At 41.3% G+C, this 15,590-nt stretch overlaps 1 protein-coding gene across 1 annotated transcript; it reads right to left on the bottom strand.

Annotated features, from left to right (window-relative positions):
* Positions 1 to 756: 756 nt before the first annotated feature.
* Positions 757 to 13,805, bottom strand: cnpy1 (canopy FGF signaling regulator 1). The gene is made up of 6 exons (XM_080861824.1): positions 13,441 to 13,805; positions 12,759 to 12,861; positions 11,772 to 11,887; positions 2,942 to 3,154; positions 1,225 to 1,324; positions 757 to 931 (listed from the first exon to the last, which is right to left on the bottom strand). Exons 2-6 carry the CDS (start codon positions 12,850 to 12,852, stop codon positions 891 to 893), a joined length of 564 nt encoding a protein of 187 aa, XP_080717950.1. The 5' UTR covers positions 12,853 to 12,861; positions 13,441 to 13,805; the 3' UTR covers positions 757 to 890.
* Between the last annotated feature and the right edge of the window lie 1,785 nt (positions 13,806 to 15,590).

Here is a 15,590-nt window from a genome sequence, read left to right on the forward strand (position 1 = left end):
TAGTTTTCTTAGCGATGCATAATGAAGTAAAGATACTATATACCCATTCCCTGAAGACCCAGCCCCCAGTGCTCAGGAGAGGCGCAGGTCACACTTAATGACAGCCCAGTAATGCATTATATATAATAACCATCAGCACTTGTTCGGTCTCCTTTTTATTGCGAACCCAACCAAGCTACAGAATCGGCACAAAGCAGCGTCAGTATAACGCACTCTCTGGTTCCCCTGCATGCGGCCGCCTTTAGCATATCAATGCAAAGTTTTCAACCAATCAGCTGCTGTTAAGTCTGGTCCAATCAGATAACAGATGCTTGAGTTGTGGCTCGGGTCTGTCCACCTGCTAGTCTTTGTGAAAAGATACAGCAATTTGAAAGCTGCATGTTCACACTGACACAATACATTTAGCTTCTGTGAACATTTAGAGTCAGCACTATCATCCAGCAGTCTACAATTCCACACTAACAGATTTATCTCCCATGGATGTTTATGGTGTGTGCAAAGGAAGGAAATAATGTGTATTTTTTTTCTATAAAAAAAAACAAAGAAATCCAAATGTTTTTCCTGGACTTGGTGATAAAGCCAGACTGTGACAGAGAGCAGAAAAGAGTTTTGCCAGATAAACTGATCAGCTGACTAACTGTGGAGACCACTATCTTAACTTTTGATATGTGGAACTCGCACCAACAAACAGTTACTGTAGGTCTGGTTAATATACTGTGGTGTGAGCAGCATGCAGAGACAAAAATGAACACTGTGCTTTCTCAACATTTGGTTTTTATTTACTTAAAATAGTCTCAGTTGTTTGTCAAACATTTTTTATCAAAACCTTTTTCTCAGAAATGTGTGTCAAAGCTGGTCTCTCCTCGCTGCACCGAAAATCCAGTGTGATGCTACAATTCCTCGTTAGCACGGCTGCTGTCTTCACAGTAGTCTGAAAGGAAAAGCATGACGACAAACACATCAGTGTTTATGTTCCACAACCCGAAAATGTGCCACCATCTAAAGACACAAATAGCTAACACTGACCTACACTGAGGCTACTGAGCTGTGCTGACACTGGCCTCTGCTGTTACTGAATGCTGTGGACGCCAAACCCGAGCAGCTTCCACAGCTGTGTGTGTGTGTGTGTGTGTGTGTGTGTGTGTGTGTGTGTGTGTGTGTGTGTGTGTGTGTGTGTGTGTGTGTGAGCTCTGTGAGAGTGCGCGTGTGAAGCATAGCTGCTACCTGAGACTCTGCTGCACAGCTCCTTGTGCACGTTCTCCTGCCTGTCCCGGCTCAGCACAGAGATGATTTCTTCCTCCAACTCCTCCACCAGCGTTTCACACTGAGACACAGACGCAGCAAACACTGGTCAAAGTGTGCTTCGACCATACATGCACAACACACATCTTTCACACACTGTGGGCACGCCATTTGCATGGCGGCGGCGGCCACGTTTCTCTCCTGTTTATCGAACCGCTCATCCATTTCGAAGACTCTGTGAAAGCACCCTTCCTCGCTTTTTATGAATTCGACTTCTGCTCCAGCTGCTTTTTCTTTAGTGAGGAACATGGTGGTGAATAAAAAGTACAAAAATGCGAGTCCGAAGCTGTTTATTAAAGCAGCAGCTTTCAGTGGGAGCTGGCTCACCCAATCACACTCGTGATGCAATCCAACTTCAGAATAAACCACAAACTTTTCCCCGTGTCTGTTGTTTCATCTGTCCTATTAATTCCTTCAGACCCCTCGGTCACGTGAAGCCGCCATGGTGCGTCGTGGTGAAGCTCACAGCTGTTCAGTCTACACATCACTAAATCCAATCATGGCTCACTGACCGGGTTTTCTGCAGTGACTGGTGATATCAAGTACTTTCTCAAATTGAAGGCAGGTGAAATGGCTGGCACAACCAACTGGCCACACTACAAACGCATGACAAATTAAAGGAAAACCCTGAATCACTGACCCCTACAGTGAAGAGCTCCGTTGGCTCCATTATGCTACAGGGGGCCATTTGTATCAAAAGAAGGGTCACTGCTACGTAGACACACTTGTTCTATGTGACACAGCGTCTTTGAACGGTTTAAAGAATATGAAAATTGATTTCGGAACAATGTCAGACATAAAAGAGTAATATACTTGTATTTATTTATTTTGTTTTCTAGTTTTACTGACATCATGCTCCACCACCACCATCAAAAAACCCCAAAAGGCGATATCTAATTCTGTTCCAACGTCTACTGCAAGAATAAATGGCGAGGAGCTCTGACGCTGATGTGGCAGGTCGCCACGTTATTGTTCTGGGTTTTTCTTTCATTTCTCATCTGTCTGTAGCTCAAGTAGTGTGTTTTAAACAGACTATTTTTTCTGCATAGGAGCAATTATTTTAAATAACATGAAATATACATCTACATAAAAGTATCCATATACGAAAATGCCTAGAATAAAATGCATACTTTTGTTAATTTTGACAATGTGAGCTTAACAAACCGATTAATAATTAATTTACTAAAATAAATAAAAATATAAAAGGAATTTCAATAATAGCATTACTGCAACTATCCGATTTTCTAGTCTAACATTTTGTCCCAACTGATAGATTGATGAAAATAGCAAACGTGTATTTAGATTACACATCTAAGTAACTGTATGACTACCTTGTAATGCTTCTGCTATACAAAACGTGTTGTTTTCGATTGGACGGCGCTGGAAACCGACTGATGCAGGGTTGTCATAATCACCGCCTCCAATTTTAAATGTACATCTTCATTTATTGAACAACTTGTTTCAAAATTAGCAACTCTGAGAATTTTCTTTGTTTTTTGATTCTTAATACATAGCAATGGATGAAATTGGCCTGGAAATGCTTCCAATGCTTCTGTACATGATCCTGAACTAGGCTGCAGTTCTAACTATACTATAGTTCTACTTAAAAACATTGTTTTCAGTGCATGTTTCCACTCACTGCGAATTTGATGTCATTGGACGCCTCTGGCCCATCAAACTGGAAGTTCTTAAAGTCGGGGAAGTCGTCGGTGGAAGCACTGCTTCTGGGAGCAAACCTCCTGTACTGCTTGTGCTGGGTGATGGGATCCACATAGAGTGCATAGTCACTCATACTGTTGCACACGCCGTCCAGAAGCTCGCTGAGGTGAGTCTCCGAGCGAGCGAATGGGACCTGGCAAATCAAACCAAAGAGAGAGGAGGGAATCATCATGTTGGACTGGCATGTTCCAGCACGGCTTCTTCTTGGACCGTGTAGCCATTGTCTCATGTTTCCAATACCCGATTGCCACGTTGAAACGTCTAAGAACTCGTGCCGGATAGACCAAAACAGCAAGGCTGCATCATGGCAAAAAAGAAAAGACTCTGGGTTGGCCTAGTGTTAGCTGTGTTACACCACAGGCCTCAGGGTGGGTCAGTGGGGTGGCCTCTTGTTTCCGCTGTGTTTTCTCCATCAACGCTGAAATACCTCACCCTCCAACTTTGACTTTTAACCTGCATGAATACCCTCCCCAACCCTCCATCCAAACTCAGCCATGCTCTTCCACCACCCATCCCTTTCAAGACAAATCAACAGGGCGGTGGTGTCTAGACGGGTCAAGACAGGTGCTGTGCTCTGCTCCCTCCATCCCCGGAAGGATATTGGGTGACAGGGGTGACGCCCAGGGGTGAAGATGCAAGGATAGGGCACTGAAAAGGGTGAAGTAGGGGAGGGGTGGGTTTCAGTGTTTGTTATACCTCGAACTAGCAAAAAGAGGGGTTGGGATCCAGAGAAGGGTGGGGTTGTAGGAGGAGGAGATGGGAGAAGCAGAAGGCCTAAACAGAAGCCAAGTGCAGGGTAAACGGCTCATCTCCTCGGCCCCCACCCTGCCTCTGCGCTGTCTTTTGGCCCATTCAGCCCCTCCATCCTCTGACGATCAAAGGAGGAAATCTTCCTTGTTTTCTTTGGTCAAAGAGTGGCAGGACGGAGGTTGGGGGTGGGGGACAGTTTGGGTGGTGAGAGAACACAGAGGAAGAAGGGAGCGTTTTTGAGCCTCTTGCAGATGAACTGGATCTTATAATGATAGATAAATTATACTCTCAGCCTTTGTTTCTTCTTCTGTTTCTCTAACCAGCCATACTGATCACACACACACACACACACACACACACACACACACACACACACACACACACACACACACACACACACACACACACACACACACACACACACACACACACACACACACACACACACACACACACACACACTTTGAGATGTGATGATGTGACAAAGGACTGCTCTGCCATCTGTCTTTCATCAAATCTTTGCCTCTTCCTGCTCAGCAAACTGAAATTTTGGGTAGTAGAGCAAAACCAGCCAGCGATTCCTCTGACAATTAGAACCACCTGAGCTCTCCGACGCTGCATTAATCCTTGCAGAAGACCCTGAGCCTGACAACACTGTTAGGGTTGCTAACAGTGTGCTGAGGAAGAAGGAAGAAAGTTGGCTGGTCGACAGAAGGTGTTACAGCACAGGGCTAAAGGTTGGAAGGGCCAGGCACTAGGGGATGTAGGTCATGTAGAGCAGTGGCGATGAGGCTCGCCTATCAATCAAAACTTGCTTGTGGTGACTTTGGCATCAGTGCTGTCATTTCTTTCACTCAATGACTGAATTTTTTGTTTATTGGATTAAAACTTGGTCAATTAATTGATGCTGGTCACACTTTTCCTAGAACCATGTTGACATATTTAAATACCTTGGTTTTTTTCCCACCAAGCTTTTAAAAAGCTAATTTGAGAATGTGCAGAAGCCGCCACTGTTTTAATGATTTTGAAGAACACATGATCTGTTTTCACAAAATCATCTTTACCTGAAGCTTGCTAGGTTCGTTTTTTATTACACTCTAATATCCATGCCAATTTGACGGAAGGCTTATAATAATAATATAAACGACAAGTCATAGTTTATATTTGCATATTTCAGTTAGTCATTTCTCATCATTGTTTAAAGTCCCAGCTTCAGCAGTCAGATTAAGGTTTAGTTGGTAGGTTTGACCGCAGCCTGTATTTAGTGAGTCATTACTGAACGGCAGCTTAAGTGCTACTGAAGGCACATTCAGTAGAAACAATACTCATATATAGCATCATCTGTTGAAGCTGTTGCACAAATGTAATACTTTGGAGTTTGACTTAAAAACAGTACATGTTTGACAATGCAACATTCACAGGTTTAATTAACTGATTCATTGCAGAAATAATTGATAATACATGTTCCTGTATTGTCATCATGTCAGTCATATCTTTCTTTTTATATATATGATTATATGAGAATGAAACTGAATATAAAACTAAATCCTCAATCTCATCCAAACAGCATGAAAAAAGAGAAGAAAAGGGCTGCTCTCCCCGGCCCTACAATAAAACCATGTCAATCCATGGGCTTGGGTCTAAGTCATTATCATGCCATGCTACAAAATGGTTTGGAATTAAAGCCCTTCCTTGCCAGTTGCAGCCGTGTGAAAGGGAGCTGTCAGTCACAGTGTTGTTTGAAGAATGGGGTGGGGGGTGGTGGCTGAGGTGGTAGTGGGGTGTGACTGGTTGGCCCAGAGAATAGGCTTCTCAGGGAAGCTATCCTCCATTCAATTCCCATTGGACAGGGAGCCATTATTGCACCACTGTGGACAGGGGCCTTTCAATGTCATTGTTCTGGCCAATGAAGACCCATAAATTAACAATAATAATAATGATAATAAACAATAAAATAACAATAATAATGTCACATTGGCAGCAAGTGGAAGGAGAACCTAAAATGTATTTTTGACCTTTATATATCATTTAAATCCCAAATTTTCTAATAGCAGTCGTTGATAAAGGTCTAACAGTAATAATATTACTTCATTATGATAGAGTAGTAAAGCTAATAGTAACCAGCTGGTCATTCTGAATGGAAATGCTATGCGTCTTTATAGGAGCTCTAAATCATAAACCAGGGCTTCTTGATGTCAGCAGTTTGGAAGATAGTGGCGAGCAGAGTCAGCACAAGGACTGAAACACTGTTTGGCGGTAAAGCTTCTTCACTCTTGTCAGAAGTCAGGTGAGAAGACTTTCTCAACAGTACGCTAAGCTCCACAAGCTCCTTCTTTTTCTGTGGTGTAAAGGACCATATTATAGGCCAAACCGGAGATACTACAAGAGTAAGACATGGCACTGATGAACATAAACAAAACTGGCAAAAGCAAAGAATATGACAGAAGCACCTAGTGAGTGTTTAAATCTGATGGGCGGATTGATACTTAATATCATTGTTCTTGTGCCACAACTTTGCTTAGAGTTTAGCCCGTGGAGAAAAGCTTCATCCCACGGTTCTGCTTACATCCACAAGAGGTCCTTTTTCCTCCTCGTCCCTATCATGTGTTTGTGCACACGCCGGGAAAGCCTTGGTCACATTACTTTAGCATCTAGCTAGCTCTACTGAGGAGCAAGCATAACTAGAGTTATTGTTTTAACAGTTGAAAACTGCAGATTTAAAGCTTCCTTGTATCATTTTACTTCATGCCAGACTGTTTTTAACTGGATGTGTCGCACGATATTTTGCTCAAGTTATCTGGGTACTTCATATTGTATTGAAAATAAGTGGTAAAAAATCTTTTGTCTTTGAAATATTTAAATCCAGAATAAAATAATATTCTATGTATTTTAACAGAGGAGTGGAGGCATTTTACAGGCTGTTGTGTTCATGGTCAGGTAAGTTTAGTCATTCCTTAGTTTGTTACAGTGGTAAATGTGAGTATTTCAAAGCACTCAAATGGTCCTTTCTCACTGTAATTGTGCTCTCATAGTGCTTTTAAATTTAGGCTGATAATGCTGTTTATTCTCATTAGCCAGATTTTAAAAAAACTAGCCAGAGGTTAGAAAACTTGGTTAGAAAGTCTCGTGATGCTCCAGTTTCTGTGATTTATTTCTAAGTGATTCTTAGAAATCAGAAAGAAGTCCAGTGTATTTAACCTTTCAGCATCTGATCAGATCTGGTTTATCATATTTCATCTCTAGTGACAGCTGACTTTTGATATGCCACGATGAAATACATCAAATGCTGGCCTAGTGATGATCTCATAAAATCCACTAAAGCCATCATGAAGACTTGAACTAGGGAAAATCTGGCTGTTCACATGTTGTGTTTTTGACCTTCTACACTGTCCAAACTTCAAACATACATCTACGAGCACCTCTAAACAGGGTCAGCACCTCAGAAGATGGACTAGACAGGCAACCAACTCTGACAGGAGGGAATTAGACTCACTAACTTTACTATTTCATTGTAGATGCTCTAAATTGCTATTGACCAAATTATTAATATGGGCTTGGTTGTTACTACAATAACAATTATTATTGTACAACGATTAATTTTACCTATAGTTGTAAAAGTAAGTCAGTAGAATTCAGCTGAGGGGGCACAGTCATCCTTTTGGATGGGCCTGGGCCCCAAAGGCCGTTCACAATGCTAACGCTGCCTCTGGAGCTCACAGAAGAACATGTCCTGTCCACAAACTGATGAATGTAGCCACCACAGTGTTCCCCACTGGCTTTAGAATTCACGTTAAGGCTTCAACATTCGCCATGTTGTCGCTGTTGTTGTGTTTTTAAGAGCCAAAAGATACCATATTTATATAATAAGCAGGAGCGCCAAGTTAGCTACTAATGTTGCCAAGTTAGAAGGTGTATTATGTGCTGCACAGGTGCAACAGCGGTTGGGGTGAGGGGAGGAAGACAAAAGAGACCTGAGACATGACAAGTTGAATAATGAAATACTAGTCTCATACATCAATAACGGTGTGAAGTGGGAAACTTCAAACATGCTTTTTATGCTGTTTAGCAGGTCAAGTTAACGTGGAATTTTATTGGGACTGACTGACTTTTGGAAGTCCCAAAACTTGGCACTCCAACAATGGGTTCATTTTGTTGCCCTGAGGGTTGTCGCTGTTTTTTTTAATGCCGTGTGCAGTAAGAGTCTCAGACATGAGACTGATATCAACCAAATCAAACAGTAAGCAAAGAAAGGAAATTTGTTTGGAAGTTAGACTATTCCTTTAAGAAACCTCCAAGGAAAAATAAAAGATCCTTGTTGGATTAAAAAAAAAATGACTGTCACCTCACTGAGTCACATTTCTAGACCATGATATTATGTGTCATTGTGTCAGCATGCTATTGTGCATCCTCTCATTCTCAATGCATGACTTCCCACCGTTCACTATGAGATCAACCCGCTCCAACTAAGTTCAATGTCTTTGGAAGCCTTAAATGTGGCATTGTTGTGGCAGGCAGGTTTAACTTTTGTGGCACAGAGCAGCCCCATACTCCCAGGAAGTCCTACTGTGACAAGGCCAAAGAGCAGAGACTTAAAACCTGCAAATCCTCCTCACTGATGGCATCTAAGCTGTGACATCCCTCCCTCTCTGATTCACACTAGGTCAAAAGCTGCTGAAAAGAAGGGAGCCGGGAGGGCATGGGATCAAGGTTTGGCTTCTTATGTGGCTCAATAACATCTGATTGACCAGATAATACAACAGGTAGAGGAAAGTGTCAGCTCAGAGTAGAGCAGGAGCTCACTGCTGGAGGAAGCTCATTCTCCCTGCTGGGTGACTGGAATGCTGTTTTCTAACTCTAATCAGGATACATGTAAATGCTTAGAGGATAGTTTGGACTTTGTTTTGAGGAAAATTATGCAGTAAAACTTGATGACTTATGTCGTCACACAGAACATCTAATGGCTACACTGAGCTAGTAATATCAGTGTTGAAAACAGTTGTCATAAGGCAAGATCTGTGATTCTGAATTTGCCTGTAGGTGTCGACGCCTACGTGCACACACTGATCGGTGCAGTTATCGTGATAGTGATAGTCACAACAAACGCTAAAGCTCCAGAAATCAATAGTATAGCTGTAAACCTCATGATTTTCTGGCCTCTGAGCAACAGGAAATGTCATAGTTCCGGGGGGGGGGGGGGGGGGGGGGGGGGGTGACCTCATTACAGCAGGACAATAGCCTGGATCAATCTTCTGCGCTCACACAGTGTCATGCACACAGCCACAGTAACAACAAAGATCAATCGACTCCTCCATGAAAAGACCGCATCTGTTAATCACAGCATCTATGTAGAAATGGCTCCTTGTACCCCGATTGCACTGTTAAAATGTACATGATGTTCAGTCAGTCTTTGAAAAAAATCAAAGGCAAATAAGAGCCTCGGGTCGGATGGGATTACAGGAAGACTGCTGAAGAATGCATAGCAACTTGGTCATGTGTTTTATGACACATTTATCATGTCTTGTGTGCAGAAATGAGTCCCTAAACTGTGGAAGTAGTCTATTGTGTTCCCTATGGCTACATACAGTATACCCAAACTGTTTAATACACTCAAACCAGCAGCTCTGATTTCACTGGCTAAACAGGAAGGACAAATGGACTAGGCGGGGTGATCGAGATGGAAAGGATGTGCAGCAGCTTAGAGTGCTTAACGTGGAGATGTGCTAGCAAGTGCAGAGAGTTTGGTGAGAGTGTGTTGAGAATTAACTGATCTCTCCGAGTTAACTTCAGCAACTACCAAACCATCAACGTGTCTTTAGGACCCATTCCTACAAAACTGTTCAAAGAAGTCCAACTATTTATTTATGCTTCAATTTCTATTTTAATCAACTCTCTCTATTAATGGGCAATGTACCACAGACCTTCTAGCTCGCAGTAATTAAACTGCTACTTGAAAAGCCATCAGTTAAACCAAGGGGTCTTAGTCTAAGGAGCTTGGAAAGAAAAGCGTCTGGACTTACTTAAGTTACTTCTTAAGTTAAGAAGTAACTTAAGTTAAGAAGTAACTTAAGTAACTTAAAAAGTCCAGACGCTTTTCTTTCCAAGCTCCTTAAACTACGATGACCTGGATGACCGAGAACCTTCACAGACAAGGGGTCTTAGCTAATTATAGACCAATCACCAGCCTTCCTTTTATCCCAAGATTTCCCGAGATTTCTTGATGCTTACTCTGAACTAGGGCTGCTCGATTATGGCAAAAATGATAATCACAATTATTTTCACTGAAATTGAGATCTCGATTCTTTGGCGATATTTATTTAACAATAACAATGTATTGAATAATGACTTTAAAGATTGTCAAAAAATAATATAAAATAGTGTGCAAATACTGATAACAGTGCAAATGTTTGCAATATAAAAAATAAATGAAAAATGTAAACATCTATGTTTAGTGAACTTTGCAGTGTTGCTCTGTGGTGCAGCTACGACACCGTAGCAAAGTTTACACACTGTGTCCACTTGATCCACGTCTGACTGAACCCATAATGTTTCCACACCACTGAAGGTTTTTACCTCTCTTTTCAACCAACAGCAGTCACTCTCCTCTCCAAATAACTTCTGCTTAGCTTTCCGAGCTTCCCTCGGGTCCTCTTAATCAGCGGTCCCCAACCCCCGGGCCTCAGACCGGTACCGGTGCGTGAGTCGTTTGGTTCGTTGAGGCTCAGGTGTGAAATGTATAGTTTTCAGGGTTTTTATCGGTTTTCAGCGTTATTTTGTTATCGTTTTTATCGTTTACTCTGTTTTCCTGGGTCTTTCCACGTGTGTTATGAATAAATTTTCTTTTTTCGGTACCGGTACTAGTTTTATTTTGTTGTATTTATCCGCGACACCTTAAAGGCCGGTCCATGAAAATATTGTCGGGCATAAACCGGTCCGTGGCGCAAAAAAAGGTTGGAGACCGCTGCTCTTAATTGTTGTGACACGTGTTCGAAATGCAGAGAGGTGCGCTCGATTTGCCACACAGAGCAGCGCGAGAGTAAAGCACGAGGGAGGGGCTAATAATCGGCTCAGTCATTTTTAATGATCGTTGAAAGCCCAGATTGTAATCGTGATTAAAATTTGATTAATTGAGCAGCCCTACTCTGAACTGCATTGCCTTGGCCTCCAGTAACACTGTGAGGAACCTTAGAGTTTTTTAAACAAATGTGTAGGAAATTCAAAACATTTTGTCTTAGAGTGACGCTAAAAAACTAGTTTATGCATCTATTCGAGGGTGGACTATTGTAACTCAATGTTATCAGGCTGTCCTAAAAACTCCTTGAAAAGCCTTCAGTTGATCCAAAATGCTCCACTTAGAGCTGGAAAACGTCATTCCTAGAAAAAGAAAGCAAATTTCACCGGTAATGGCTTCCCTTCATTGGCCTGTTAAACCCAGAACTTTAAAATTCTTCTCGCATACAAGGTCTTGAATAATGAAGACGAGAGAGAACACTTCACTCTCAGACATGTGGTTCATAGGATATTTAGAAATAGAATGGAAGGCAGAGCCTTAAGACCCCTCTTTGGTGGATTCGGGAGACAGACACTGATTAAGCTTCAAACTTTAACTTTTTAAGAATATAGTCAGGGATGGATCAGGTGACCCAGAGTCCTCCCTCAGTTATGCTGCAATAGACCCAGGCTGCTGAGGGCCTGCCATGATGCACTGTGATTCACCTGCACTCACTGTGTGTTTACACACCACTCTGTATTTAATCTTTAGTTGTTACTGGTTTCTGCAACTCTTAAACAGTGTATCTTTGTCCTGTCGTCCCCCATCAACCCTAATCAGTCACGACAGATGGCTGCCCCTCCCTGAGCCTGGTTCTCCTGGAGGTTTCTTCCTGTTAAAACTTTGATCCTCCTTCCCACTTTTTACTCATAGGGGGGTCACCGATGAGGAAGCATCTGTTGGGGCTTTGGCAAGTGAGTGGTGTGTGTGTGTAAACACTGGCATAAAGTACCTTTTTGTCTTTCATGGTTCCATCAGGGTTGAGTCTAAAGCTGCCGACATTGATGGTTTTCTTTGGGTCCACCTGACTGATTGAGTGGTTCAGTTCATCCACGATTGCCTTGCATGCTGGGAAACAGAGGTAAACCTCAGTGATGGAAACAATACAAGCAACAGCTCACAGCCTGGAATTTAGTGAACATCAGTACGTAAGTAACATGAAAAATCATCCAGAATTCAGTCTCATACTGATGTTTGTGGAAGTGCTACAAGGTCAAAATGCTATGGATGGGAATTGATTCCCGATTTGATTCCCTTATCGATTATCACTGGCTCCACCAGCATCTCTAAGCAGCATATCAACAACATTACATTCATGCAAATTAATTACATGCTGTGGGTCATATGTTTGTGCATGTTGTAAGTATTTCTCCTCATTTTTGCATTTATTGTGCACAACACACTGTGCAAGATAAGAAAGACGGGACAGGAGAGGAAGAAGAGAGGTTAGATTAAAAGATGAGGATTGATGAGGTTTTTAAATCAGATATTGGGTCTGTACATGTGGAATCGCACCGTCCCTTTTCTTTAGATTCAAGCTGAGTATAATACGAATTTTTAAAAAAGTTTTACAGTTTGTATTCCCATCTACTGATATTATTTTATCATATAAATATTGCATGAGGTTCAGTTAGCTTTGCAGGAAAATAGAAATATCCTCCAAAGAGCTACTTTTCACTTTATTACTTTGAGTACATTTCTGAGCCTGCAGTTTTTATGTTTACTTTAGTAAAGAAGTTGAATCAGCACTTCAACTTTACTGAAGTATTTTTTAACAGTAGTATTTGTACTTGTACTTAAGCACAGAATGTCTGTACTTTTGCCAACTCTGGAGTTACTTGGTGAGATGCTTTTGCATTGCAGTTCAGTTGTGGTTTTCCTTAAAATAGCAGCAATATTCTTTGAGACAGAAAGCTTCTGTCAGATCTGCATGACTTACCAGAACAGTAGAGCACCTTGTCCCTCTTCCCCTGGCTGCTGCCAGTAAAGACAGAGAGCACCATCACCATCATCTGAATAACCCATGCAGTCATCTTGATAGCCTAATAGTACAGAAAGGCATATACAGTAAAAACTAAAATCAAATTTCAGTATACTACACCTAAGTAACAGAGTCTTAAAGTGTGAAGACATTTCAAAAAACACAACATATTGTGTATTAAAAAAAAACCCAAACCACATACAATTTAAATGCAAATCATATTTTCAGTAAGTTTAGTGTGCTTATACATTTTTGAAGTGTTATTTTACCTCCACGTGTACACAACTGAAACTGAGACCTGAAACCTTAAAGAGGGGAGCACTTTGGGAACTTTACGGAGGGATCAACAAGTGCTTTTCCTAAAACGTCACCTGTAGTTGTTCAGTACAAAGCCCCCGAATGGTCACTTGCGGAAAAGGCAAGCATAAATCCGATCAAACTGTACTTGAAACGAACTATTTATGGACTTAGCGAATGCCGAATTGTAGGCTCATACAAGTAAAATATTAACAATATTTTCAACGCGTTCTCACCGCTGGGATTTTGATCGCCATACGAGACTTGTCTTAAGATTTCACATTTGTTTACGAGGTACGGTCCACGTCGGGAATAGTGAGGGAGCGCTGGTAGCTTGTCTTACCTTGCGAGGAAAGCGAGCTATAGCAGCTAACAGCGGACGTGGAGCCGGCTGGACTCGGTGCAGCAGCGCTGTTACTACAATAATGACATGTCCTCAGCTCATTTGTCTGTACATGCCTATCTCTGCTTCACTTACTGACAGGTAACAGCACTGACACATACAGTACAACAGTTAGCTTTCCGGGTGTGCCTTTCAAAGTAAAAGGGCATTGCCCTAAAAATATTCGATATTTAACTATTGTGCGGGAATTGCGGTAGTAAAGTTCACACACAAAATAATAATAATAAAAAATAAGTCGGAATCTTTGTCTCGAAATAATTATTCAGTATATCTTTATCATAACAAAAATCATGCGTCAATCTTAAAAGCACACTCGGCCTACTTCTCTTAGTACACCTAGTTCCGGCTCGCTTGTCGTCTTGACGTGCTCGGCTCTGGTGTAGCCACGTTCAGTCGGGCATAGAGGTGGACAGCCAATCATATTCCAAACTCAAAGAGCATGGACCAATCAAACTGACGCAGCGTCTACAGGCGCTGACTCCTGGACGCTTTGGTAGAATGTGGAAATCGGACTTCAGTGTGCTGATGACTTTAGACCACAGTGGTGACTTGTGAATTCATACAAAAATAAATAAACAGTACTGCAATAAATTCAACTACATTCATTTACGCCAAACATAAACCATCTCCTGTTACAGTCAGTTAAAACTAAATGTAATTTAAATAGAATATATTCAACTGTTCAGAAGATATTTACGTGCATGTGACTTTCGAGCTTTCGACTGCAGTGCTATAGAAAATATACCACCACAGTGATATGCTGTGGCCGTAAATACTAATGGATCTGACTGAAGAGCTCCTTCTCCTTCTCTAAACATAACAGCTCAGCTCCATGCTGAGGTTAATCAAGCAACGCATTGTAATTCACTTCCCACCTGTGCATGCGTGAGAGAGCGAGACTAAGAGCCAGGTGGTGTCTTTACGGGGGGATCTGACCTGGTTTTCCTGCTGCTAATTGAATCTTATCTTTAACATCAAAGTCTCGATTGGACAGGTAGATGTAAATGTTCACAATACAGTATGGCGTGCAGTGGTGATTAAAAGCTGTCTGCCATTGCTAAAAAGGTCAAATATAGTCAAGATATTTGTCAGTGTGCTGCTTAGTATGCTTGCAGAGGCATCGTGTTCTCAGATTGTACAGCCATACATCCGTCTGCACATCTTAATGTTTTAATTTTTAATGTTTAAATGCCGAAAAGATGCTTCAAATAATGTTTCTGCAAGGTTAAAAGTTTAGCACTGGAGGTGCCAAATGTGTCATTTTGACTCCTTTGGCATTTTAACATTAGCAAGCAGTAACTTTTACATATAGGCAAGGAGAAACAACAGCACTGTTTAAGAGGAAAGGACAAAGATCGCTTTTTAGTACATTTTAATTAATTTGGTTTTTTTTTGTGTGTTTTCAAGGCAAGCGCTGCTTGCCTTTCTTGTCCATCATTGCATTTTAAAGTATCTAACTGTGAAATGGAAATGCCATAACTTTAAATTCCATTACTTTTCCTAAAATAAGTTTATCAATAGTGACCTTTGGGGTTTGTGGCATAAAGAGAAAGATATACAAACCTTTACACCTTGAATCTCCAAAGGAGTTATTATGACACCACAGAACGTGTAAAACAACACTCTAGTTACCTGGCAACATGTTATTTACATGTTTTGGCTGCTGCGTGTGTGTGTGTGTTTCAACGATAATTTCTCTTCTTTTTTTTTTTCTTTTTTTTTCTTTTTTTTCTAAATGACATCAGAAACAGCAGTATCCGACATTACGTGATGGCAGAGCTTCAGTTCATCCTTTGTCATTTTTTTTTTTTTTAAATAAATAGGACAGGGGGAATGAATGAGAGAAAGAGGGGGAGAGAAAGAAAGAAAACCAAAGGGGAGAAGAGACGGTGAGAAGGGGGGGGGAAGAGAGAGAGAGAAAAAAAAGAACTCCTGGGTCACCTGTATGGAGAAAAAAAAAACAAACAAACAAAAAAAACAAACAGAGGAGACAGCAAACAACAAAGAGCAACATAATAATAGAGAAAACAAAGCACCATCACAATAAACTAGCTAGTCATAGATATCAATATTTACTAAATAATAAACGA

Source organism: Rhamphochromis sp. 'chilingali' (assembly GCF_963969265.1).
Source record: "Rhamphochromis sp. 'chilingali' genome assembly, chromosome: 16".
NCBI classification, from domain to species: Eukaryota; Metazoa; Chordata; class Actinopteri; order Cichliformes; family Cichlidae; genus Rhamphochromis; species Rhamphochromis sp. 'chilingali'.

Excerpts from the sequence above, each read along its gene's own strand:
- cnpy1 (XM_080861824.1), bottom strand. The coding sequence starts at position 12,852 with ATGACTGCATGGGTTATTCAGATGATGGTGATGGTGCTCTCTGTCTTT. Across the intron at positions 3,155-11,771 it reads GAACCATGAAAGACAAAAAG|GTCCCATTCGCTCGCTCGGA; the intron begins GTACTTTATGCC and ends TTGATTTGCCAG. Across the intron at positions 1,325-2,941 it reads CCAATGACATCAAATTCGCA|TGTGAAACGCTGGTGGAGGA; the intron begins GTGAGTGGAAAC and ends TCTGTGTCTCAG.